Genomic DNA, 26,445 nt, shown 5'->3' on the forward strand with positions numbered 1-26,445 from the left:
GCCAGAAATGTAACAGGATATCTGATCAACGAGACAGCTATACAGGGCCTTGACAAGCTCTCCAAATATTTTTGTGGGGAGTGTTGGAGAGGGTGAAGACTGGAGTGAGCCCAAGTTATCAAATCATGCCTGACTGGAGGCTGGCCCGGTGGCATAGTGGTTGAGTTCATGTACTCTGTTTCAGCGGCCTGGGGTTCGCAGGTTCAGATCCCAGGCGCAGACCTACACACCACTTATCAAGCCATGCTGTGGCAGGCGTCCCACATATAAAGTACAGTAAGATGGGCACGGATGTTAGCCCAGGGCCAATCTTCCTCAGCAAAAAGAGGAGGATTGGCAACAGATGTTAGCTCAGGGCTAATCTTACTCACCAAAAAAAAAAAATCATCCCTGACTGACCATGAACCTGAGCACATGCACAAATAAGGCATGAGAAGCCCCAGTGGGAAGTAAGAGCTGGAGGAGACTTGAAAACTGCCTGATTTTGAATGTACTCTAAAAACAACACATAGATCTGTTGAAAGAGGGTTGACAGCTCACTGACTTGAGGTGTTTGAGCATAACCTCTAAACGATTATTAACTGACCACAAAACTCAGCAGATACAGGGGTGATCCATAGGAGGTTTGGCTTAAAAATAAAAACAAAAATTAGAAAAAAAACTGAACAGAGACATCAGTGGCCACACACAGGGCAGGAGACAGATTCCACAGATTGGACCAGCCAAGTTACTAAATAAACAAGGAAACAAAACAAAAAACAAGGAATAACAGCAACCCTCAGTGTAAAAATAATCAGAATCCAGAGTTGCTACAATATATGGAGGCAAATATTGGTTCTTTGAGAAGATCAACAAAATTGACAAACCATTAGCTAGCCAGGATTTCTTAACCTCAGCATTATTGACATTTTGGCCTAGATAATTCTTTGTTGTGAGAGACTGCCCTGTGCACTGTAGGATGTTTGGAAACATCTCTGATTTTTACCTACTAGATGCTACGCGCATTTCTCCATTTGTGACAACCAAAAATGTCTCCAGATATTACCAAATGTCCCCTGGGTGACAAAATCACCTCCAGATGAAAACCACTGAGCTAGACTAGCCAAGAAAAAGAATGAGAGGATACAAGTTACCAAAATCAGAAATGAAAGAGGAGACATCACTACCAACATAGAAATTTAAATGATGGTAAGTTAATACTATGAGCAACTATATGCCAACAGAATTGGCAACTTAGATAAAATGGATGATTTCCTAGGAAGACACAAATTACTAAAATTGATTCAAAAAATAGAAATTCTGGGTAGATCTAGAATAAGTAAATATATTGAATTAGTAATTAAAAATCTTCCCCCAAAGAAAAGCCCAGATATAGAAGGCTTCACTGATAAAGTCTATCAAATGTTTGAAAAAGAAATAGTATCAGTCATTCACAAACTTGTCCAGAAAATTGAGAAGGAGGAAATACATCCCAACTTACTTTATGAGGCTAGTATTACACTGATACCAAAGCTATACAAAGACATTTCAAGAAAAGAAAACTGCAGACTAATACCCATTATGAATATAGATGGAAAAATCCTTAATAAAATATTAGAAAGCCAAGTCCAGTAACAAAAAAGATTGCACACCATAACCAAGTGGGATTTATCCTATGGATACAAGGTTGATTTAGCATTCAAAATAAATTACTGTAATACAACATATCCATAGAATAAAAGACAATAACCACATCATTTTGGTAGATGCAGAAAAAGCATTTGACAAATCCAACATCCATTCATTAAAAAAAACTCACCAAACTAGGAATAGAGAGGGACTTCCCTCAGCCTAATAAAGGGCATCTACAAAATTCCTACAGCTAACAGCATACTCAGTGGCAAAAAGGACTAAATGCTTTCCCCCTCAGTGCAGGAATGAGGCAAGGGTTTTCACTTTGACCCAGTTCTATTCAATATTATACAGGAGATTCTATCCAACGCAGTAAGGAAGGGAGGAAGAAAAGAAAGGAAAGGAAAAAAGGAAAAAGAAAAAGGGAGAAACAGGAAAAAGGAAAGGAAGGCATCTCTTTGGAAAGTATAAAGTAATATTTTCTTTATTTGCAGATGGCATGAATCTGTATGTGGAAAATCCTACAGAATCTACAAAACTATTACTAGAACTAATAAACAAGTTCAGAAAGGTTGCAGGATATAAGATTAATATACAAAAATCATTTCTATTTACTAGCAATGAACAATCTGAAAATGAAATGAAGAATATAATTCCAGTAACAATAACATGAAAGATAATAAAACACTTAGGAATAAAATTATCAGAAAAGTGTTAGACAATCACGTGTATTGAAATTTAGAAAAATATCACTGATCTAAAGACGATCTAAATAAATGGAGACGCATTCTATGTTCGTGGATTAGAAGATTCAGTATTTTCTCCAAATGAATCTATGAACTGAGCACAAACCCTATTAACATCCAAGCAGGGTATTTTGTGGAAATGGACTTGCTGATTCTAAAATTTATATGGAAATGCAAAGGATCCACAATAACAAAATCAATTTTGAAGAGCAAGGTTGGAAGACTTATTCTACTAGATTTTGAAACTTACTATATAGCTGCAGTAATCAGTACAGTGCAGTATTGGTACAAACAAAGGCAATCAAAGAAATATAATTGAGAGTCTAGAAATAAACCTTTGTATTTATAGTCAGTTGATTTTTGGCAGTTCAATGGGGAAAGGATATCTTCAACAAATCAGGCTGGGACAATTTGATATCCGTATGCCAAAAAAAAAAAAAAAAAATGAACTTAGATTCTTACCATACACCATGCACAAAAGCTAACTCAAAATGGATTATATACCTAAATGTAAGAACTAAAACTACAAAATTTCTAAAAGAAAACCTTGGAGAAAATCTTTGTGACTTTGTTAGGCAAAGAATTCTTAGATATGACACAAAATGTATGATGCATGAAGCTTTCACGAAAAAACTAATAAATTGAATTCCATCAAAGTTAAAATCTCAAAGACATCATTACAAAAATAAAAAGACAAGCCACAGACTGGAATAAAATATTTGCATATCATATATTTGATAAAGGACTGGTATCTAGAATATATAAAGACCCTCACACTCAATATTAAAAAGACAAATAATCCTGTTAGAAAATAAGTAAAAGATTTGAATAGACATTTCACCAAAGAAGATTTATAAATGTTCAATAACCACATGAAAAGATGCATCATTAATCATTAAAAGAAATGAAAAATTTAAACCACAATGAGATACCACTTCACACTCTCTAGAATGGCTATAAGAAAAAAGACAGAAGTGTTGGTGAGATGTGGAGAAATTGAAGCTCTCATACATTTCTGCTAGGAATATAAAATGGTACAACACTCTGGAAGAAAGTTTGTCAATTTCTTTAAAAGTTAAACATAAACTTACTATACAACCCAGCAATTCCACTCCTAGGTAGCTACCCAAGAGAAATGAAAACATATGTCCACACAAAGACTTGCACACAAATGTTCATAGGGGCATTAGTCATAATAGCCAAAAAGTGGAAATGATCCAGTCATCCATCAATGAATGAATAGATAAATTATACATCGTATTCCATGCAATGGAATAATATTCAATAATAAAAAGGAATGAAGTACTAATACATACTACAACATGAATGAACCTTAAAAACATTATGCTTAATGAAAAAAGCTAGACACAGAAGGCCATATATTGTATGTTTCCATTTATATGAGCTGTCCAGAAAAGGCGTATCTATGGAGAAATTAAAGCAGATTAACAGCTTCTAGGGAAGTGGGGATTGACTGCAAACAGGCATGAGAGGACTTATTGGGTTAATGGAAGTGCTTTAAAACTGGATTATGTTGATGTTTGCACAACTGTAGATTTGCTAAAAGTCACTGAGGTGTACACTAAAAATGGGCAAATTTTATGGTTTGTAAATTATACCTCAATAAGACTATGGGAAAAAAGGAAAAAGCAAGGAAAATAGCTGAAAAGTTTGGTAATATATTGATAATTGTTAAAGCTGGATGGTTCAGTTATAAGGGTTCATTATACTATTTCTTCTATTTTTGTGGACGTTTGAAAGTTTTCATAGTATTTAAAAAAAATAAATAGGAAGACTAGTAGTTTAAGTGCTATCAGCTGGGCAATAGCATACTTAGAGCAAAAAATAAAAATATAGAAAAGGGACTATTTGAAGAAATAAGAGAGATGTACTTCTCAGAATTAAAGAAAGATATATGTCAATTTGAAGGTACCAAAGATGAGAAATGAATAACAACTTACACCTAGACACATTATAGTGAAACCTATGAATATCAAATACAAAATTCTAAAAACTTTTGGAGACAAATCCCATTACATACACATTAACGAGGATCCAATTAATATCAGAGTTTTCAATAGCAGCAGTGGATGCAAGATAAAAAGACCCACATTGAAAATAGTTTTGAATGCAATACTTAAAAAGAGAAAGAAATCCAGAAACTATTGCAAGGGATATAAAAAGTGAAGGTGATTATAAAAGTTGATAAAGTTATTTTAATAAATAAAATGCTAAGACCAAAGAAATGAAAAAGAGAACGTATAGTGTCCCAGACTCTAAATTCTGTTAAAAATCATACTCATCTTGTTCTCTGACCTCAACACACTTATGTTAGGTATTAATAACAAAAACATAAGTTAAAAATCCCACGAATTTGTAAAGTGAAAACATACCGCTAAATAATTAGTATCGGGTTACAGAAAAAATCATAATGAGCATATAAAAACAACCAAAACTACATGAAAGTAAAAATACTACCAAAGAAAAAAAGTAAAGGATGCAGCAAGATTCCTACTTGGGGGGAAATTTTATAACCTTAAATATTTATAGAAGAGAGGAAGAAAGGGTAAAAATTATTCACTCTGAATTTAGCTTTTTAGTTAGGAGAATAACACACTAAACTCAAGGTAAGTAAAAATAAAGGTATAATTAAGAACAACAAAATAAAAATTGATTCTTTGAAAAAAACTAACAAGATAGATAATCTCTCAAAAAATTGTCAAGGAAAAAAGAGAGGGCAAAAACAAATAATATTAGGAATGTAAAGGGAAACATGACTACAGATAAAACAGATTTAAAAATAATATCAACAATTTTATATGCCAAGAATTTTGAAAACTTAGATGAAATGAGTACATTTCTATAAAAAGGTACTAAAACTGACTCAAGAAGAAAATTTTAAAAACCTGAAATTTCTGGACATGATTAATAAAACTCAAACAGTAGTTTATAATCTTCTCATAAAGAAAAAAATCAGACCCAGGTGACTTTACTGGCAAGCTCTATGAAACTTTCAAGGAAATTATTATCCTAAATATTATAAAAACTTTTTTATTGTGGTAAAAATGTACATAACATTTACCATTTAACCTATTTTTAAGTGTACAGTTCTGTGACATAAATACATTCATATTGCTGTACAGCCATCACCAACATCCATATCCAGAAAGTATTCATCTTCCCCAACTGAAATTCTGTGCACATTAAATACTAACTCCCCATTGCCCCCCTACCCCCGGCCCCTGGCAACCACCATTCTACTTTCTGTCTCAATGAATTTGACTACTCTAGGGACCTCATATAAGAGGAATCAAACAATATTTGTCCTTATATACAATTTTTTTGAGACATTTGAAAGAGAGGGAATATTTCCAAAGCTTTTATTGAAGCCAGTGAAAACCAGATATTAAAAGCAGACAAAAGCATTTCAAATAAAGAAGGCAAGGCCTTTTAATTTCTGAATCTAGATGGAAAAGTTCTAAGCAAAATTTTAGCAAATTGAATTCAATCATGTATAGGAAGGATAAAATACCATGGCTAAGCTGGATTTATCACAAGTTTACAAGGATTTTTTAGTAAACTTTTTAAAATTTTAGAATAGTGTTAGATTTACAGAAAATTTGTAAAGATAATACAGAGAATTCCCGTATACCTCATACCCAGTTTTGCCTATCAACATCCTATGTCAGTATGGTACTTTTGCCACAAGTAATGAACCCCATATTGATATATTATAATTAAGTAAAGTCTATACTTTATTCAGATTTCCTTAGTTTCTACCTCATGTCCCTTTTCTGTTCCAGAATCCCATCCAAGACACTGCATTACATTTAATTGTTATGTCTCCTTAGTCTCCTCTTGGCTGTGATAGTTTCTCAGGCTTTCCTTGTTTTTGATTATCTTAATAGTTTTGAGGAGTACTGATCAGATATTTTGTAGAATTTTCCCTTAATTTGGATTTGTCTGATGTCTTTCTCATGATCAGAAAGGGGTTATGTATTTTTGGGAGGAAGATCACAAGGGCAAAGTGCCATTCTCACCACATCGTATCGAGGGTGCATGCTGTCAACGTGACTTATCACTGTTGATGTTGGCCTTGGTCACCTGGCTGAGGTAGTGTTTGTCAGGTTTCTCCACCATAAAGATACTCATTTCCTGCTTCTCTATAGCAGTACTCTTTGGAAGAAAGTCACTGTGTACAGCCCACACTAAAGGAGTTATGCTCCACCTCCTTGAAGATGAAATATCTACATAAATTATTTGGAATTACTTTGCATAGGAAATTGTTCGTGCCTATTTATTTATTATTCAGTCATTTATTTAGATCAGTATGTACTCATGAATATTTATTTTATACTTGCAGTTATAATCCAATACTACTTTATTTTCTTGCTCAAATTTTTCCGGCTTTGGCCATTGGGAGCTCTTTCAGTTGACTCCTGTGTCCCTTTGACATGCTTCTATCATTGTGGGTTGGGTTTTTGTTGGTGTCAGTTTGTTTTTGTTTTGTTTTGAGCACTTTCTTACTTTCTGGTACTACAAGGTGTTCCAGCTCATCTTGTGAGCTCATCAGTGAGAAAGAGGCAAAATAAAGCAATATAAAAAGAAGCAAGTCTTGAATAAATACTTCACAAAACAGGAAATTTAGTTGGCCAATGATCAGAAAAAGGTGCTCAATTTAGTAATAAGGGAAATGAAAAATAAAATTGTGAAGATTTTAAACATCTACTAGGTTAGTGAAAATGAAAAATCTGACAATACCAACTGTTCGGAGGCAAGGATATGGAGCAAAGGGAACTCGCATACATTGCTGGCTAGACTGTAAATTGGTATGACTACTTCTGAAAGTTTGACATTATCTTAAAAAAAATATAGATAAGCGTATGGAGATATGCATGCTCTATGACTCGACAATTTCTCTCACTGGTGTGTACCCAAGGGAAACTTGTGTTTCTGTGTACCAAGGTAAATATTTAAAAATATTCATAGCAGCTTTGTTCATAACAGATAAAATCTGGAAACAACCCAAATATTCAGCAACAGAAGAATGGATAAAGTGTGGGATATTGTATAATGAAATACTAAATAAAAATGAACAAACTACAACAACATACAACAATTTGGCTGAATCTTGAGACTATAATATTGATAAAAAGAGGGAAAACACAAAGGAATATATAACATGTAATTCCATTTACATGTAATTCAAAAACAGGCAAAACAAAATCAAATTGCTTAGGGATGTATGCTTAGGTAGTAAAAGCATAAAGGAAAGCAAGGATGTGATTACCACAGACTTAAGATATTATTTCCAGTGGAGGAGAAGGGATCTGTGATATGGACAGGATGCAAAGTAGGTTTCTGCTTGATCACTTTATATTGTTATTATATTGTGCATTTGTGTTTTATGTACTTTTCTGTATGTCATATTTTATAATAAAAAGATTTTTTAACAGTGAAAGCACAGAATTACATATATAAAATAATCTCAATTTATAAAACTATGGTTAAAATAACTTCTTATGTGGGGCTGGCTCTGTGGCCTGGTGGTTAAGTTTGGAACATTACGCTAAGGCAGCCCAAGTTCGGACCTAAACCATTCATTGGTGGCCATGCTGTGGCAGCGACCCACATACAAAATAGAGGAATATTGGCACAGATGTTAGCTCAGGGCTAATCTTCCTCAGAAACAAAAAAATAACTTCTTATGTATGACTACTCAGATTTGTGTGTGTGCAATTTTATATGATTTTTCACATAAACAAGGAGGAAGATATGTAATTTGTACAGCAGGATGGAAAATATTAATTTTACCTGAGGTGAGAGGAGAAGCAAAAAAGAAAGGTGTTCGTGATAAAAAAAGAAACAGCAAGCATGATATAATCCATTTATGTATGTATATGTGTGTATATATATGTATATCCCGTACATACCATCAAAAATTATTGAAATTTAATCATTAATATGTTAATGGGAGATGTAAGTTTTTAATTTATATTTATCTATATTCCTTGAAATTTTTTACTCTAAAAATGTATTGCTTAAATAACCAGGAAAAGTGGGGGGAGGGTATAAAAAAAGGGAGAAGAAAAGTAGAATCTGGGATTTTGGACAAGAATCCAGTGTCTAAAATATTTTATTCTATTTGAGAGATTTTCAAGATATATTTCCCTGTCTTGACAGTATACACACACAAACACACACACACACACGTGCGCACACACACACACACACGCACCTTCATTTTTTTAATTAAAAAATATTTTAAGTATATTGCCCAAAGTGAATCACCTTAGAGAGAAGGGTGGTAGGAATTGAACACCCAATTCTGTGTGCCTCCAAATTTCATGTTCTTTCCATAAAACAAGCACCACGAGGAAGGAGATCCCACTCCTCTGATGGTGTGATTCAAGTTGAATGGAAGGCGAAAGAGAAAAGCCTAGGAATGGGGTGATTTCTAGATATTTGTGTCTGATTTTTCAAGTATTTAAAAAAGAAGGTGTTTTTTGAAGTGAAAAGACTTTCTAGGAAAGAAATACCAAACCGCTGATTTTTTTCCTCCTTCCTTAGGACTCCTTGGAAGAGACTGAAGAAGGCATTGATGGCTTAGTATCCTCCCACTTTTCTACGAACAGCCACAGTCTAGCAAGTGGCCTGTCAACCGTAAGCAGTTCTCTAGCACGCACTGGAAATTTCTTCATCTTGTTGATTTTCTGTGCATTTCCGAAGGAGATAGGAATGTTCTAGGGAAAATATATGATAGTGAGTTAAAAGTCATTATAGTCTCCTGTGTGCCCTTTACCCACAGAGTACTTTTCAGTGTAATTTTGTATGGGCTTTTCCTAATGCTCCTGATTCCTTCTCTCTCCTTCCATGGTCCTCACCCAGGTTTTAAAATGTCTTCACTCTTTAGTTCAGGCTCTCATCAGCTCAAGCCTATAAATTATCTCAAATCTCAGCTGATACAATTCCCTGACACCATTCTCTTAACTCCCCAACCTTCCTCCATACTGCTGCCAGTCATTTTCCTAAAACACATACCCAGTCAGGTTTCTCTCCTACTCAAATACCGTCTGTAGCTTTCCACTGCCTACAGAGTAAAGTCCCTTCTTACTTTAGTGTTCAGGGCTTTCCTTGAGAGGTAGGCATTAGGAGCCTCTGTGTCCTTGTACCCATCTATACGCCTGTAAGTCTTTTTCTTTGCTTCTCTGATTTCTGTCTGTTGCTCTAATACCCTTTCTCCTTTCGACCTTTGGCCGACTTCATTAAAGAATTCTCAAGCAGGCTCTGACAGGAAGTGGACCTACCTAAATGTGCCTGATGCTGACTCAGACACTGTGAGTTTTCAACCTTTCCTTTTCCTTCTTTCCGACCATACCTCACAAACTTCACAATACAGGAAATCTGGTTAGGTGGACAATTTTTCCAGCATTTATCTTTTTCTGACTTGTGTACAATTAACCAGAGGTTCTCTTTTAAAAGGTAAATAACATTATCAGAATCCAAGTATTCCAAAGAAAGAGCATTCATTAAACATTAGAATCTGAGTTCCAGTCGAAAGACACATGATCCAAAATGATTTGCCATTAGTGAGATAACTTTAGAATAAACATCTCTATTTTAAATGAGAGCATTGGCTTTGTTAATAGCATAAAATTTGGTTAGTAGTAAAATAGCCTTAACTGCCTTAATTTCTCCCAAGCTTCAGCATTTGTGGTTTCTCAAATTTTCTTCTATCCACAGGGGGCCCCTGCTTACAGATGACCTTCTTTGAAGGTGTGGCTACAGAGGGATGTGGTATAGACACAAGTTAGTGATATGAGGAGGTAGTGAGGTATGGTGGGAGGTCCACAGACTAAAATTCTGGAGATCTTGTTTTATGTCTTGGCGCTGCCAACAATTTCTGTGAGCCAGAGTGTTACTGAGCAATGGGCTCGCTCTGCTCGCTGTGATCTGAGCCAATTAATTACAACAAGTTAGAGATCAAGAAAGGAAGTTTTAATATGATTATCCAGCATAATCAGGAAGATGGTAGACTAATGTCTCAAAAAAACCATCCTCAAGGATTACAGAATCTCGAGGCAGTTATATAGGGAAAATGGGCAGTAATGAGGGAGTCCAGGGATGTTGGTCTCCAGGCATCACACTGTTTTATTCTCTGTCAGCTATGATGGATACCTTGTAGGTGTGTTTCCTGCCTGTGGTCAGCCTGTTCCTGGAGAGAAACTCATAGAACAAAGTGTTTAATTTATCAAGCTATTGGGGAGTACATATGTAAGCGGAGGCCATAAATCAGGAGAGCATGTGAATTTTTCAGAGTATGTGCAGAGAAGCGAGTAGTCACACAGAGGAGGGGCTGGGGCCATTTAGTGTAACAAGATGGCCTCACTTATGCTCACTTACAAGAGTTTTCTCATATGTCACATGAGGGGGTTGGGGCTTATTCTTGAAGTCCCAGAAACTCAAAACATAGTCCATGGACAAGCAACATTGCATCACCTGAGACAGAGACTCTAAAACTTTGTCAGTTCATAAAGCCCCTAGTGTCCTAATGGTTCTTTCATGGCACTGCTAGGCCAGAAGTAACACCTGAATAGCCCATTTATTAAGTAATTAGATCAAAAAAACTTAATAAGCACTGGTATCCTAACAACTTAGTAGCCATTTGAAAAAATAATACACATAAATTGAAAGAAAAATAATATTTTTATTCCATTCTTAATTAGCCCCTAATACTTATTAACGGGATGTGTGTGCCTGTTGGGCACTACATGACTTGTCAAATCTTAGAATCTGATTGGACAGCACCATTTTCATTTCCTGTTCCGCATTGATTTTTGTGCAATACTTGCTTTTGTCACAGCAACTGCCAAAAACTCAGCTTCACACAGATAGGACTTCACTGAAAAGAATAAGGTGTGATTTAATGTTGACACTGTGAACTACTCTTAGTAGTTTGCATGGTGTCTGCTAGATGTCACTGTCTTTCCCTTGAAATTTTAAAGTATCCTGTGGCGCCCCTATGAATTTACTGTGGTGCTCTGGGATGCCTCGACACACAGTTTGGGAACCGTAGACCTAGGAGTTTGTTAGAAAAGCAGAATCTCAGACCCCACCTGAGATTGAATAGACCAGAATTTTCATTTTAACACGATCCCCAGGTGATTTATATGCAATTAAAGTTTGAAAACCACTGTTCAAAGCCACCTGCTATCATGAAAATTCTGTTGTTTTGTTTTGGGAATAGGAAAGACAAATTAGGTCACTCACTGGCTCTCTCTAAGTTATAATTTCTAATTAATTATGGAATCTTTGGTTTGCTCTTGCCCTTGACTTAAGCTTCTAAGAGATACTAGACACATCATCCACATTCTGTTCTTTGATCTGTCTCTACTCTGAGCAATCGGAGGAATGTAATGACTTTCGTTATAAATGTATATGAAAAAGTAGAAAGTCTAAGCTCTCTTTGCACTCACCATGGTCCTTATTTCCCAGTGATTCACAGACAGGGCTTTTGAAACTACTAGGTCACTCATGAAAGCCTTCCAGGTGGTCTTTTGTGACAGTTGTGTTGCTAAGATACAGAGTTTGTGCTTCTGGCACTGAAAGATAATTTTGTTAAATTTGATTTAAAATATGTCTCTTTGTCATTAGTATCTTGTCAGAAACTTCATTTATTCTGGTAGATTTGGACTGTTTTTTTCCATTTTTATTTTATTTATTGGTTGGTGTATTATTTTATTGTTTAATGTTCTGTTTTGTGGGTTGCTATTTTACAGAGGTTTTCAAAGCCGTGGTCTTACACTACCCCTGTGGCCACACAGCTGCTCAGGGGAATCACGGCAGCTGCGGGTATATGATGTTCTCCTGGCATGCCCTTGTTAAAGTGCAGTTGTGGCTTCCCAGAGCCTGATGGGATGCTCTCTGTGGGTGTCAGAGAGAGAAGCTTGTGGCTCATGCTAGCCCAGAACATGAGATGAGCTTTTCTTTGTCCTTATCAATGCATTCTAGACCTTAAAGTAGACTTGACCTTGAGCCTACCAGTGAAAAAGGAGAAAGCTACAGGATGGGGAGAGGAGATGGGATTGGAAATGCCTCAATCACCCTGTATTCATTAGAAGAAATGAGTAAACAAAGGGTATTCACTAACCCAAGAAGGCAATGCTTCCCCTCTCAGCAGGTTTCCTGCCTTTCTTACTAATGGTCCTAGGTCTTGTTGTCCTTTTTCAGTCTTGGATTTTATACAACACTAGAAAAACAAGCAAAACAGGTGATTTTTGCTTTCTTCCCTCACTCTAGACTTTCCTGCTCATTATAAAGAACAGGAATTGTCTTTGAAAGAAGGGGGTAGCTTCTGTGAAGAGATCATAAGAAAAACACTGGATGCCTCTTTTCATCTTGTTTGTTCCAGACCAGCCTTAACAGCATGATGAGTGTTTACAGTGAAACAGGAGACTATGGCAACGTGAAGGTCAGTGGTGAAATCCTTCTCCACATCAGCTACTGCTACAAAACTGGCGGGCTCTACATTGTTGTCAAGAATTGCAGAAATCTGGCCATAGGAGATGAAAAGAAACAGAGGACAGATGCGTAAGCACATAGCAAATACCTCAGGCTATTTCAACCACTGCATTCTTTGTCAGTATGTGTGTTTGTTTTTCAGAAGAATCTTAGCATTCCTCTTGATTCAGAGCCTTCTCAGAAGATTGATTGTCACTTTCCTCCTAGGCCACACTTCTAAATATTCTCTGAAGTGCATGTATAATGGTTATGTCTGTGGTTACCGGTTATGTCTGTGGTTACCTGATTTGTGAAAAGCTATTACTCAACATGATTCTGGACTGACATGTTTGTAGTTTATATAGAAGCAGCTCTTTGAGATAGAAGGCTGACACATTGGCACACCCCAGGATGTATAAGAGTATCCTGTTAATTTTTGTGCTGGGAAACGCTCCAGAGAAAATTACCAAGCTGTTAGCCCAACTGAACAACTCAAAAGGGCAATTTTGAGGCTTTCAGGATTCTAGGGATCAGCCTGAGCGGGCAGGTATGGACCATGGCACGTTGGAAGGGAGCTAGATATAAAGATGTGTCAGGGGTTCCCAAGACCACTTCCAGCTTTGATGATTCACTAGGAGGACTCACAGGACTCCACATGTAGTCATAATGAGCAAAGGGAAAAGGCGTATGTGGCAAAGTTCTGAAGAATCCAGGCCTAAGCTTCCAAATGTCCTCTCTCAGTGGAGTCACACAGGATGTGCTTAATTCCTCCAGCAATGAGTTGTAACAACACTTGTGAAATGCTGTCTACCAGGGAAGCTCATATAGAGACTCAACTGGTCACATATCAAAATTCCAGTCTTCCAGAAGGAAAGCAGGTATTCAGCATAAGCCATATTGTTTTCACAAATAGTTTAGTCACAGTGAGCCACTTATATCTGTTCTGGGAATGATGGGCATCCTCCTGAAATCCAAGTTCCCAGATGCCAGCAAAGGGCCAACCTTGTAGGCAGATATTTCTAAAAATAACAGTCTCGGGCCTGCTATGTTACCCCTTTTCTACATGATAAATGACCTACGTTCAATAAACAACTCAGCAAAGCTGTTTTCAATGTCCTAAGATAGGTAAATGAATGGACTCTGAGTACAGATTGGTCCACCTACCTCTCAGCTAAATGTCAGAGGGCTTCAGAACAAATATAATCATTTAGACTAGAATGGAAAGGGGTCCTCTAAAGCCCCAGTAGATGTGCTTCAGGACTCTGGTAGTATCTTGTACATTTCAACCTTGTACATCTTGTACATTTCTGAGTCTGCCATGATGCCCCTGCTCCAAGAGGCTTCTGGAATAGCTCAAGGAAAGGTGTTGGGTAGAATTGCTGTTGTGACTTCAGGTTGTAATTTTCTATTTCTTCTTTTTTGCCATTTTCCTTCATTCACCCATTACCATAGACTCCACTCATCAGAAGTCCTGACATCTGAATGGAGAGGAACATAACCCTATAATATTTTGTGAGACTATTGATCATAATAATAGATTACATTTATTGATTAGCATAATATGTCAGTCCCTTGTATCAATAATTTAATCCTCAATGCCATAAGTTAGATACTGTTATAGCAGTTTTACAGATGAGGAAACTGAGGCACAGAAAGGTTAACTAAGTTCTTGAGTTCACCAAAACCAGTGAGGCATGGAGTGATTCAAACCCAGTTGGCTTGACTCCAGAGCCCATGCTCTTTACTACTACACTGACTGCTTCTCTCTTATTGAAGGCCCAGAGTTATATTTTAAGGTATCCTGTTACATAGCCTGCATTCTCTTTGATTCTGTCTCATGCTCACTGGCCTATTCCCTTTGCCTCTTTTATTCACTGAAGTTCCTGAGCATTTCTTGCAAAGTAGATGTTTCCTAATAATTACTTTCCTCTTTTATCATCTACAGTTATGTCAAGTCATACCTTCTTCCTGACAAGTCCAGAAACAATAAGCGCAAGACCAAAATCAGAACAGGCACCAATCCAGAATTCAACGAAACACTAAAGGTAAATAAATACTCTCTCACGGTAACTCAAATGATACTGTCAGAACCTCATTGGTTTTGAAGTAACTACAGATAATTTGCATGTCAAGGCTTATATATATTTTAGAAAAATAGAATTTTAATAAATTAATGTAATACCCTTGGCTTTTCTAACAGTTTTTCGAAAAGAAAAAAATGTAAACCACTCTTACTCTGTTTATTTCTCTGCTGCTGCTGAAATTGCACCTTAAGTAGAGATAAACCAGCAAAATTACATCTGAGCTGGTACATCTTGTCAAAAAATATGTCTCACCCTTGGGAAAACTGTGTTTTTTCTAGTTCCCCTTAAAAGAGGTTTGTCACAGATTTGACACTAACTTAGAAGGTGACTTTGTACACACTCATTGTTCTGTTAACACAGCGTAAATATTTGCTTTTTCTTGTTAGGGTTTCAGAATTTGGCTAAATTTAGGCATGTGGTTAATGAACAGTGGAGATACAGATTTGGATTTCAGAAATCTCGGAGAAAGTGGCTTAGATAAGATATGACCCAGGCCCCAATCCTAGAGAAATTACTTTTCCCCATGGATTTCCATATAACAACCCTTTTCTCACTCTGGACCAATCTAGCCTGGTAAGAAAGATCCAGGGAGACTGGAATGTAGATGTTATTGCCAGTCACAAGGAAATTTATAGACCTTGTGCCCAGAGTGATGAAGTCAGAGCCCCCCATAGCAAGAAGTTGGTGAGTGGGAACATGTGTTAGTGGGGTCATGTGTGGAAGCAGGAGCCAATATTAAGATAGATAAAAATGAGAATGAATAAATACAGACAGAGGATGAATCCAGTGACCATAACAGGATAGCAAAGATGAGCCCAAGCAGAATAGATAAACAGTGACATGGCAAATTCAGGAAGCAGGGAGCCAAGATTAATCATGCCAGGAACAGCAAGGACAGGTGTAGATGCAAATCCAAGATCAGGAATCAGTCAGTCTGAAGCGTGTTCCAGGTGGTAGTCGCATAGAAGAAGTAGGTTTGAGGATGTGTGGACATGTGGCCCTGGATAACGTCCTGCTGAAAAAAGAAAAGCTACCCCAGCAGTATTTTCTTTCTGTTCAATCTATATTTATATCTATTCACCCCTGCACTTAGGCTGGACTTTATGAAGTTTGGTGTTTGCAAGTTTCTCACTATCAATACTTTTCTGGATTTGGCAGTTCTTATTATGAATAAAATAAGACGGAGAAGTTAGAGAACTGATATATTAAACCTTGAGCTTACAGAGTAGATGTTGAAAAAATAATTAGGAAAATGAACAACAGGTAAAACTTGAAAGGAGACAAACTTCGTCACCTAACACTTTTTATGTTGTATCTGAAGTTTATCGACTTCCCCCTAAATAATTTGTTTATATATCTTTCAGCACTAGATCTAACATAAAATGAGTTTGTGGAACAGAATCTCAGTTGTAGCAGAAACAAAGAAAAATAAAGTGTTTTTTGTGTTTGTTTTGTTCATATTATAATGCATATGGTCTGAAATATTATGGAAGTAAATTTCAACCTGTCCTAGACCTGGGCAGAGCCCTCCTGTGGAGTGTGATGTTGTAAATCTCATTTGCAGTACACCATCAGCCATACCCAGCTGGAAACAAGAACTCTGCAGCTCTCAGTCTGGCATTATGATCGATTTGGACATAACAGCTTCCTTGGGGAGGTGGAGATTCCTTTTGACTCATGGAACTTTGAAAATCCAAGTGATGAGTGGTTTGTGCTTCAGCCCAAGGTAGGAAATGCTTCCAGATTAGTCACACAGTTATGCAATGAGACAAGTTATAAGAAAAATTGATGTCATAGGCCTAAAAAATCTGAAAACTTCCAATTTTCAAGTGATAGTCTGAAAAGGTTAGTGCAGCTAAGTTTGGAATAATATAATAAATGTAAATTTATTCTTTTGGAGATCCTTCTTCAATACAGACTGTATAATGCAAGCCATATAATCACATATGTTATTAATATGACTTACTAAAATTTTATACATTTGAAGATCTCCATGACTAAACAAAAGGAATATACTATATGATCCTATTAGAAAGAGAAAGGATTCATTTTCACATAGACAAAAACAAATCCATAGAGCAAGATCAATCTCAAAGCATTCTCTCTATTCCTCATTCTCCACAATTCAGACATAAGCAGGAATAGTCTTGCCTTGGCTCACATGAGGAAGTGACCAGTAGCTAAAGTATATGATTTCCTACATTCCTACTTTTGACATTCATAACCCAGGTCTTGAGTTATATTCAGAAAAACAATCTCAAAGCTGGTTCTAGAAATTAAATGCTAATATAGTATGTTCTAAATTAGACCAACAGTACCTTGGATTCACTCTATGCAACTGGAGTCTTTCTACAGTAATTTTTTAAGTAAAAAGTGAGGTGAAATATTGTCACATTTATGTGACCAAAGATTGTTCTTTATATACAGAGAAGCAAAAAGAACATGATGGTAAAGATAGTGGACTCAAATCAGACTTCCTGGGTTAAATCTTGGCTTCACAACTGTGACTTTGGGCAAATGACTTAACTTCCCAGGCCTTGGTGTTCTCATTTGTGATATAACAATTGGACATAGCTTATAGGGATGCTGTGGGGCTTGAATAAGCATTCTATGTGATGCTCACAGTATTGTCAGGCATATTGTAAGCTCCCAATAAATGTGAGGTAGTATTGGTGTTACATCAGAGTCCTTCTATTGCAACTGACAGAAACCTCAGCTCATACTGCTCAAAAAATAAAAGGAAATTATTGGCCAGTGATTATCAAGCATGGCTTGATCCAGATGCTCAAATCTTGTCAAGGCCCTGGAGACTCTTGGTCTCTTTTCTCTGTGTTGGCTTCATTTTCAGACTTCACGTAGTGCTGGCTTCCCTCACTATCTCCAGGCATGCTTCTCTTGGAATATCTGCAAGCCTCTCATCCTTGTACCACACTGTCCAGGATAGGAGAGAGTTCCTCCTCCTCCAACAGTCCAACCAATGCCCTGGGCCTGGTTCTCCTAATTCTAATTACATTATTTGCCCATCCTGAGCTAATCACAGTGGCCAGGGAGGTGAGATACATTGGCTGGGTTAAGACAATCAGAACATACCCTGGTCCTGAAGGTGGTACTGCCTCAAAGGAAATCCAGGTAGAGCAGTACTAAAGGAATGATGAGTGGATGCTAGACAGCAAAAACAAACATTGATCATCGTCAACAACACCAAATGTTGATCATCATTGATAGCAGCATTATTCACATCTAATGGTTATAACCACCATTGTGAGGTAAGTATCATAATCCCCATTTTATATGAGGAGACTGGGACTCAGAAGTTAAATACAACTTTCTGGTGGGGTTTTATAACTGTGGACCTCAAACTTGGAGTAAATAACTCACAGAAAATCTTTAGGAGGTATAATTGGGCTGTGGGTAAAATTGACAATAAAATAGAATAAAAATCCTTAAATATAAAATAACTACAAGCCCACAACTAACATAAATATGATAGAGATAAGAAGTACAATGTTAACAACAACAAAGTCCACGATAGCATAACATTCCCCTGATATTAAATATGGGAACTATTTGGTCATTACAGCACTGTCTCTTAGAATTGAATGAAAAGCCTCACCATAAAGGATGGCACTTAATATGAATTGTCTCCTATCACTTGTTTCCCTTTGTGTATAATGGGTGAGCATCATAGAATCATAGTTAGAAAATGTCTAAGACATCATATGATGTGTGACACAGATGAAGGACAAGTAACATGCATCTTAGTACATAAAATTAACTTGTCTGTCATAAGTTTAACATTAAAGCACATAGGGAAACCAGCACATCTTTAGAAACCAGCTTGGAGAGTTTCCAGTCACTTTCCTGGAAATGGTTGAAGGACTTGCACTGGGATGATATCTAAGCTCTCTCAGGCCTCTCCTAGATGTCCTCTGTGCTTAGGGACCAACAACTTTCCAAGGTAATCGCCTTCACATTGCCATTGAGTGGTTTCACTTTCTATCATAAGGGAGAAGCATCTCTCTCAGCCTGCTCAAGGTAGAAAAGTTCTGATTGTGTTTAATGTCTATGGAACTCCGTTGGTCCTCTGCCAGATTCCCTTGGATTCTTTAACCATGTCTGTTAGGAGTTTTGCCTTCAACAGCCTCCACCTGAGATTCTGTTTTGAAGACTGTCCTCAGGCTACTGTGGCTTTTTCCCACATGGGCAGAGAGCCAGAAGTTCCTAGGAGCTTATGTATCCCCTGCCACAAGGCAACCCTTAGCCAATAACTGATAGATGGGGGGGTCTGAAAGCCCGGTTCCCTTACCGAGAGTGGGAAATCGCCGAGGCATTACTAATACTCCAGAGCTTCTCTGCTGGGTTAGGCTGTGCCCTTGCTTGGCTTCCTCCCCTTCCCTGGCCTGTTTCCCCCACCCCTTCACTGGTCTATCCTAGAAGCACTTCCTTAATCAGTCACTTGCATAAGCATCCTCACCTCAGAGTCAGCTTCTGGGGAACCCAACATAACTTAGTGTCTCTAATCCATGTCATCTTTCTCTGCCAAGCTTCCTCTGACACATGAAGAGGAAAGGCTGCAGATTTGGACTTGCTTAGATATCATGCCTTCCAAAAATGGGGTGGACAGGTGCAAAAACATGCCCTGTACACTGCCTCCTGCTTCATTAGTGGCTTATCCTCAGACTGAGCTCGGCTCTGTGTGGTTGATTATCAGCCAGCTATGAGAAGTGTCACTTCATTGTTAGTCTCCAGTCTCAGTCATTTCAATGCAATAGTCACTTCATCAGCTGCAGCTGTAGTATGAGCAGCCCAGAGACTTGATGTTTCTTGTAGATTATCCAGTTGAGGAGGTGAAGTGTGAGCTACAGGGAGTGATTTCCTTAGTCATAGAGGATCCGAATTAATAGTCCTTAAGCATTTGGCAGTACTGACACCATTTTGCAGTGAGAATACTGGAAAGACATAGTGCCTTATTGCTTATTGGCTCTGTGTTAGTGAAAGTCCCTCAACACCTATCTTGTTTTTGCTAGATCTTGCAGCACTAAGCCAGTAAAGAGGATGGTACAGACAGAGAAAGAGCTGAAGATGCCAGTCATACTGTAAAGTAGTTTCATGGTATAACTTCCATTTTACTGCATGACTTGGGATTGTTTATTAGCTATAACTCATTATCTTTCTGAAAGACATGTTAGGTAGGTAGACACGAAGTTAGACACAAGTCATACCTTTGTCAGTATGAATTGCCTTTCATGCATTTCCAGAAGGTGCTATTATAAAAACAAGCACCTTTGAAAATCAAGAGCAAGCTTAAGTGGTTTTCCAAGGAAAGCTCTGTTCCGCCTTCAGGCACAGAGTAGATGTAAGTTCCTGTGGAATTATTACCTAGCTAAAAGGTTCTCTCGTTATTTGGCAGTTTTGGCAGACTTTTGTCCGTGATTTATTACCCCACCTTAGACCTGTAAATGCACTGGGAACTCTCCTTCCTACTCTGATGGAAAGTGTATCTCTCTCTTTTCAAAAAGCAGAAGACAATGAGTGTTATCTGATTACGCCGTACCCCTGCTCAGTCAGATACCCTCACTTGTTCCCTAATGCTTTTGGATATGGTTCGAATAAATCCTAACCCTCACCCTGGCATTCAGTGTTCCCTTGATATGGCCCAGCCTTCTGTAGCAGAGGACGATGTCAGTGCTCTACTCACATCCCCATTTTCATGCATGCATGACTCCCCATGGCTTTTACTCCAAGCAGCCAACATCTGCCAATCTTTGTAGGAGAGGAGCCCTCAGGCTGCTGGAGTGGCCTTGGTCTGTGAGTGTGCAAAGCCAGAATAGCCTGGGTATTTAAGTCTCCCACGGGTTGAGGGCAGAGCCCTCAATCAATGGCGGATGGGTAAAGGAGCATAAACGCCCTCACTCCCTTGCCTCTGATTGGGACAGCTCTGAAGTGTCATCTATCCTGACTCTAGAGCTCCCCTATGGGACTGAGCAAAAGTTACTCTCCATGAAACTTTGCCTTGTTATCACAACCTTGTTAAGCCTCTCTTTGCTTTGTGGTCCCACTTCCCCCCTACCCTTCCTAATAAAATACTGTAACATAAATTCGTGTCTTAGGGTCTTCTGGAGAACCCAAAATAGACACCTTGTTTTCATCCTCCTTGGTACTACCTCCCTGCACGCACACCTCTAATCACACCTGACTTCCTACTAGTCCTTAAACACATTCTACACAGTCCCCAGTGTATTTTGCTCATACTGCTTTCTTAACCCAGGCTAACCTTCTTCCCGCTCCATCTTCATCTGTTGTTATCTTTCCCATCCTTTAAGGACCAGACAAGGGGCACCTCTATCCCAATCTGGATTACTCTCTCTCTTCCCACAGTAGTTTCTTCATACTTGTGTTGGAGCCAATGTCATGGTTTGTCTGATATTGAGCCTGCTGTATAGTAGAAACCCTCTTCTCCAAGCAGTCAGGACCAATAGGAGGTCAGTTAATCGAGGAAGTCAAAACTCACATACAAACACACACCCCCTATACATTTATTAATCATTTATTTTAACTTAAATAAATGTGCATTCATTTTCAAGTCTTCTAGTAAAGGGACAATTCATTTTTTTGAGTATGGTTTCAGTGATTAAAATTCTATCATATCATCCTGACATAAATTCTGACCCTAATGCATCGTAATCAACAATTTCTAGTTTGAGTTTCTCTAAAGTGAAATAATAACTTAAGAATACTGTCAGAGTAAACCAAATGCAAAATCTTTCTAAATATTCATGATTTTTTTTTTAGTCTCTTACAGCTTCAAGCCTAAATATAATTCAATAGCAAATTTATTTTCAAATCTTTGGCTCTTCTGACGTATTCAACTTAATTTTTATAGTAGCAGCTGTCTTTTCATACTCTTCAGCTTATGTGATATTAAATTATATAATTAGAACCACAAATATGCCTGGCATAAAGAGCTTGGAGTAACCAATGCAGCTGACTTTTGATGAGCATGCAGTTCAACTAATGGGAGCAGGCATGCATGGTCTTGATATAGAGGATCCTGCTCCTCAGTGGGAATGGAGAGCATTAATCTGATGAATCAGTTAAATAAGGGCAGATTAGTAGAGCTTCTATTCAATATTATGTCTCCTGCATAGACTGAAAACTCATTGAAAACCAGGGCCTGTGTCTTATGTGTCCCCACAGCACTTAGCAGAATGCCTTAAAAGCATTGCTACAAGAAGGCATTCCATATGTGTTGGTAGAATTGAATGAATTGAATTGAATTCTGCTTTTTTCTGAGCAGGAGTTGGTTGGATAATGTAAAATGGTGGTATGCAAGGAGAAGATGTTGCCTTGGGATTTCCTTGCAAGAGTACCAAAAATACCCCAAGACATTAGATATGTACCGGCTACAAAATGACTCCCTCCCTTGAATTTCTTTTGCATATGATTATAATGCTACAAGACTTCGTCTTTATTGTTTTCTACTCTCACAAGATCTGAAGACTGTATTTATACAAAGTCACCAGTGTATTTTAATTTAAGCTAAAACCACTGGAACATTAATAAATCCCAGTAATGTGTGTTTTAATCTCTACTAATATACTATATATTAGTATGTGACACTTGAGCATATCATTTTTTCCTACCAATATATTTTCCTACCCAAAGATCTCAGCCAAAAGCGAATAGAGCCTGTACTGGTTAGCTCTTGTTGTATAGAAAACTATCCTAAACCTTAGTGGCTTAAAACAGCAATATATTATTGTCACTCATAATTCTGTGGAGTGACTGGACTCAGCTAGGTGGTTCTCATTTAAGGTCTCTCATGTAGTTGCAGCTAGAAGGCAAACTGAGACTGAAGTCCTCTGAGGGCTTGACCGGGCTGGTTGTTCAAGTTGGCTGTCTCACTGAATGTTGGCTGCCAGCTGAGAACTCAGCTAGGTAGGCCTGCCAACTAGAGTACCTACATGTGGCTTGGGTCTCACATCATGGGTTCCCAGAGGGAGCATCCCAAGGATATCCATTCCAAGAGAGAAAGTAGAAGCTGTTAAATTTAAGGCCTGGGTCCAGAAACTGGCACGTTGTCACTTCTACTGTATTCTACTAGTCAGAGCAATCACAGAGCCCACTCAGATCCAAAGAGAGAGGACAAATACCCCACCTTTCATTGACTATAGTATCAAAAAAGTAATGACCTCTTTAATCTGCTATAATGTCCATTATAATTTTCCATTTGTGACATTCACATGAACTAAAATTTACTGGAATTGTGAAAATAGTAAGAAAAGTCCTTTTACTAGGCACTTGATCTAAAATAATCAGATTAAATATTAGATGGATAGTCCATTTCACCATCTAATCTCATTTTGTCTCTGAGAAGAAGGTTGAATAAAATACTTTAAATGATTTTCCCACCCTTACTAATAAGTTTTACCACCACCAAGAGGAAAGAAAGTCAGGCAAGGATTCCTTCTCTTTGTAATGGTCTCAATCTTTTTTTTTTTTTTTTTTTTTTTTTTTTTGCTGAGCTTTGAATAGCCTCTGGCTTTGCTGTGAATTTTTGGGTTTCTGAATTCTTTCAGTCTGCCCTCTCTCATAGGAGAGCAGTTCTCAGCCCTTGACTCAGTGTTCAAGAGTCAAGTTCCTGAAGGAAAATCCTGGGAAAGTACGCTACTTTTCTTACCCTATTTATGAAAAATCAAAGTTCAGTTGACTCAATGGCAAATGGGAGACCTATAGAACAGATGCTCTGGGTATATATTCACATTGAATTTTTTTATTTAAACTTTTGATTTTGAGATGACTGTAGATCCACATGCAGGTATAAGAAATAATACAGAGAGATCCTATGTACCCATTACCCAATTTCCCACAATAGTAACATCTTGCAAAGGTGTAGTACAATGTCACAACTAAGATATCGACATTGATATAACCCACTAATTTTATTCCGATTTTCTCAGTTTTTCTTTGTGTATATGTGTATTTAGTTCTATGCAATTTTACCACATGTATGGCTTTGTGTATCCACCACCATAGCCAAAATAGAGAACAGTTCCATCACCACAAGGATCCCTTGTCCTCTTTTATATTTATTTATTTTTATTGAGATATAATTGACATACAATATTATATTAATTTCAGGAGTACAACATAATGATTTGATATTTGTATACATTGTGAAATGATCACCACAATAAGTCTAGTTAACACCTGTCACCATACATAATTACAGAATTTTTTTTCTTGTAATGAGAACTTTTAAGATCTACTCTTTTAGCAACTTTGAAATATGCAATACAGTATTATTAACTGTAGTCACCATGCTGTACATCTCCATGGCTTATGTATTTTATAACTGGAAGTTTGTACCTTTTGACTCCCTTCGTCCATTTTGCCCACCCTGCAGCCCCCATCCCCTGCCTCTGGCAACCAACAATCTGTTATCTGTATCTATAAGCTTGGTTCCTTGTGTTTTTTTTAGATTCCACATATAAGTGAGATCATACAGTATTTGTCTTTCCTTGTCTGGCTTGTTTCACTTAGCATAATGCACTCAAGGTCAATCTATGTTGTTGCAAAGGGCAAGATTTCATTCTTTTTATGGCTGAATAATATTCCAGGATGTGTGTGTGTGCGTGCATGTGCGTATGTGTGTGTGTGTGTACACCAACCACATTTTCTTTATCCTTTTCTATATTTTTATCCTATTTATATATCTTTATTTCTAATCTGTCGATGGACACTTAGGTTATTTCCATGTCTTGTCTATTGTAAATAATGCTGCAATAAATATGGGGTACATATGTCTTTGCGAGTTAGTGTTTTCATTTTCCTTGGGTAAATACCCAGAAGTGGAATTGCTGGATAATATAGTAGTTCTATTTTTAATTTTTTGAGGAACATCCATACTGTTTTCCATAGTGGCTGTACCAATTTACATTCCCACCAACAGTGCACAATGGGCAAGGGTTCCCTTTTCTCCACATCCTGACCAACACTTGTTATTTCTTGTCTTTTTGATAATGGCCATTCTAACAGGTGTAAGGTGATATCTTATTGTGGTTTTGATTTGCATTTCCCTGATGATTAGTGATGTTGAACATCTTTTCATGAGCCTGTTGGCCATGCATATGTCTTTTTTGGAAAAATGTCTATTCAGATCCTCTGCCCATTTTTTAATCAGATTATTTGGTCTTTTTGCTATTGAGTTGTATGGGTTCTTTATATATTTTGTATATTAACCCCTTATCAGATATATGATTCTCAAATATTCTCTCCCATTCTGTAGGTTGCCTTTTCCTTTTGTTGATGATTTCATTTGCTGTGCAGAAGCTTTTTAGTTTGATGAAGTCCCACTTGTATGTTTTTGCTCTTGTTCCCTTTGCTTTTGGTGTCAGATTTGAAAAATCATTGCCAAGACCAATGTCAAGGAGCCTTCCACCTATGTTTTCTTCTAGGAGTTTTATGGTTTCAGGTCTTACATTCAAGTCTTTAATCCACTTTGCGTTGATTCTTGTGTATGGTGTAAGATAGTGGCCCAGTTTCATTCTTTTGCATGTGACTGTCCAGTTTTCCTGAGACCATTTATTGAAGAGACTATCCTTTCCCCATTGTATATTCTTCGTTCCTTTGTGATAAATTAATTGACCATGTATGCGTGAGTTTATTTCTGGGCTGTCTGTTCTGTTCCATTGATCTATGTGTTTGTTTTTATGCCAACACCATACTGTTTTGATTACAGTAGCTTTGTAATACATTTTGAAATCAGGGAGCATGATGCCTCCAGCTTTGTTCTTCTTAATAGTGCTTTGGCTATTCAGGGTCTTTTGTGGTTCCATACAAATTTTAGGGTTGTTTATTCTATTTCTGTGAAAGATGCCATTGGAATTTTGATAGGGATTGCATTGAATCTGTAGATTGTTTTGGGTAGTATGGACATTTTGACAATATTAATTCTTCCAATCCATGAGCATGGAATATCTTTCCATTTATTTGTGTCTACCTTGTGGATATAACCATATTGACCTGCCTTCTGCCACCTCTATCCCTAACTCCTAGCAACCACTAATCTGTTTTCCATATCTAGTATTTTGTCATTTCAAGAATGTCATATAAATGGAATTGTACAGTATGTATCCTTTTCAGACTCGATTTTTTACTCAGTATTTCTCAGAGATTCATCCAAATTGTTCTATGTATCAATAGTCATTCCTTTTTATTGCTGAGTAGTGCTCCATGGTATGGCTGTACCAGTTTGTTTAACATTCACCTGTTGAAGGACATCTAGGTTGTTTCCATTTTTTTAGTATTACAAATAAAGATGGTATGAATATTTCTGTACAGGTTTTTGTGTAGACATAATCTTTCATTTCTCTTGGATAAATGCCCAAGAGTGCAATTACTATGTTGTATGGTAGTTGTATGTTTAGTCTTATAAGAAACTGCCAAACTGTTTTCCAGAGTAGCTACACCATTTTACATTCTCACCAGCAATGTTTGAACTA

At 37.3% G+C, this 26,445-nt stretch overlaps 1 protein-coding gene across 6 annotated transcripts in view; it reads left to right on the plus strand.

Annotated features, from left to right (window-relative positions):
• SYTL5 (synaptotagmin like 5) overlaps nt 1–26,445 on the plus strand; it is a 230,821-nt gene that overhangs the window by 175,161 nt on the left and 29,215 nt on the right. For all 6 annotated transcript variants that reach the window (XM_058535634.1, XM_058535632.1, XM_058535635.1 and 3 more), the window contains 4 exons: nt 8,928–9,020; nt 12,769–12,947; nt 14,803–14,902; nt 16,506–16,667. In XM_058535634.1, coding sequence (XP_058391617.1) covers nt 8,928–9,020; nt 12,769–12,947; nt 14,803–14,902; nt 16,506–16,667 — 534 coding nt within the window. The remainder of the gene's footprint in view (nt 1–8,927; nt 9,021–12,768; nt 12,948–14,802; nt 14,903–16,505; nt 16,668–26,445) is intronic.

This window comes from Diceros bicornis, chromosome X, assembly GCF_020826845.1.
Source record: "Diceros bicornis minor isolate mBicDic1 chromosome X, mDicBic1.mat.cur, whole genome shotgun sequence".
Lineage (NCBI taxonomy): Eukaryota > Metazoa > Chordata > Mammalia > Perissodactyla > Rhinocerotidae > Diceros > Diceros bicornis.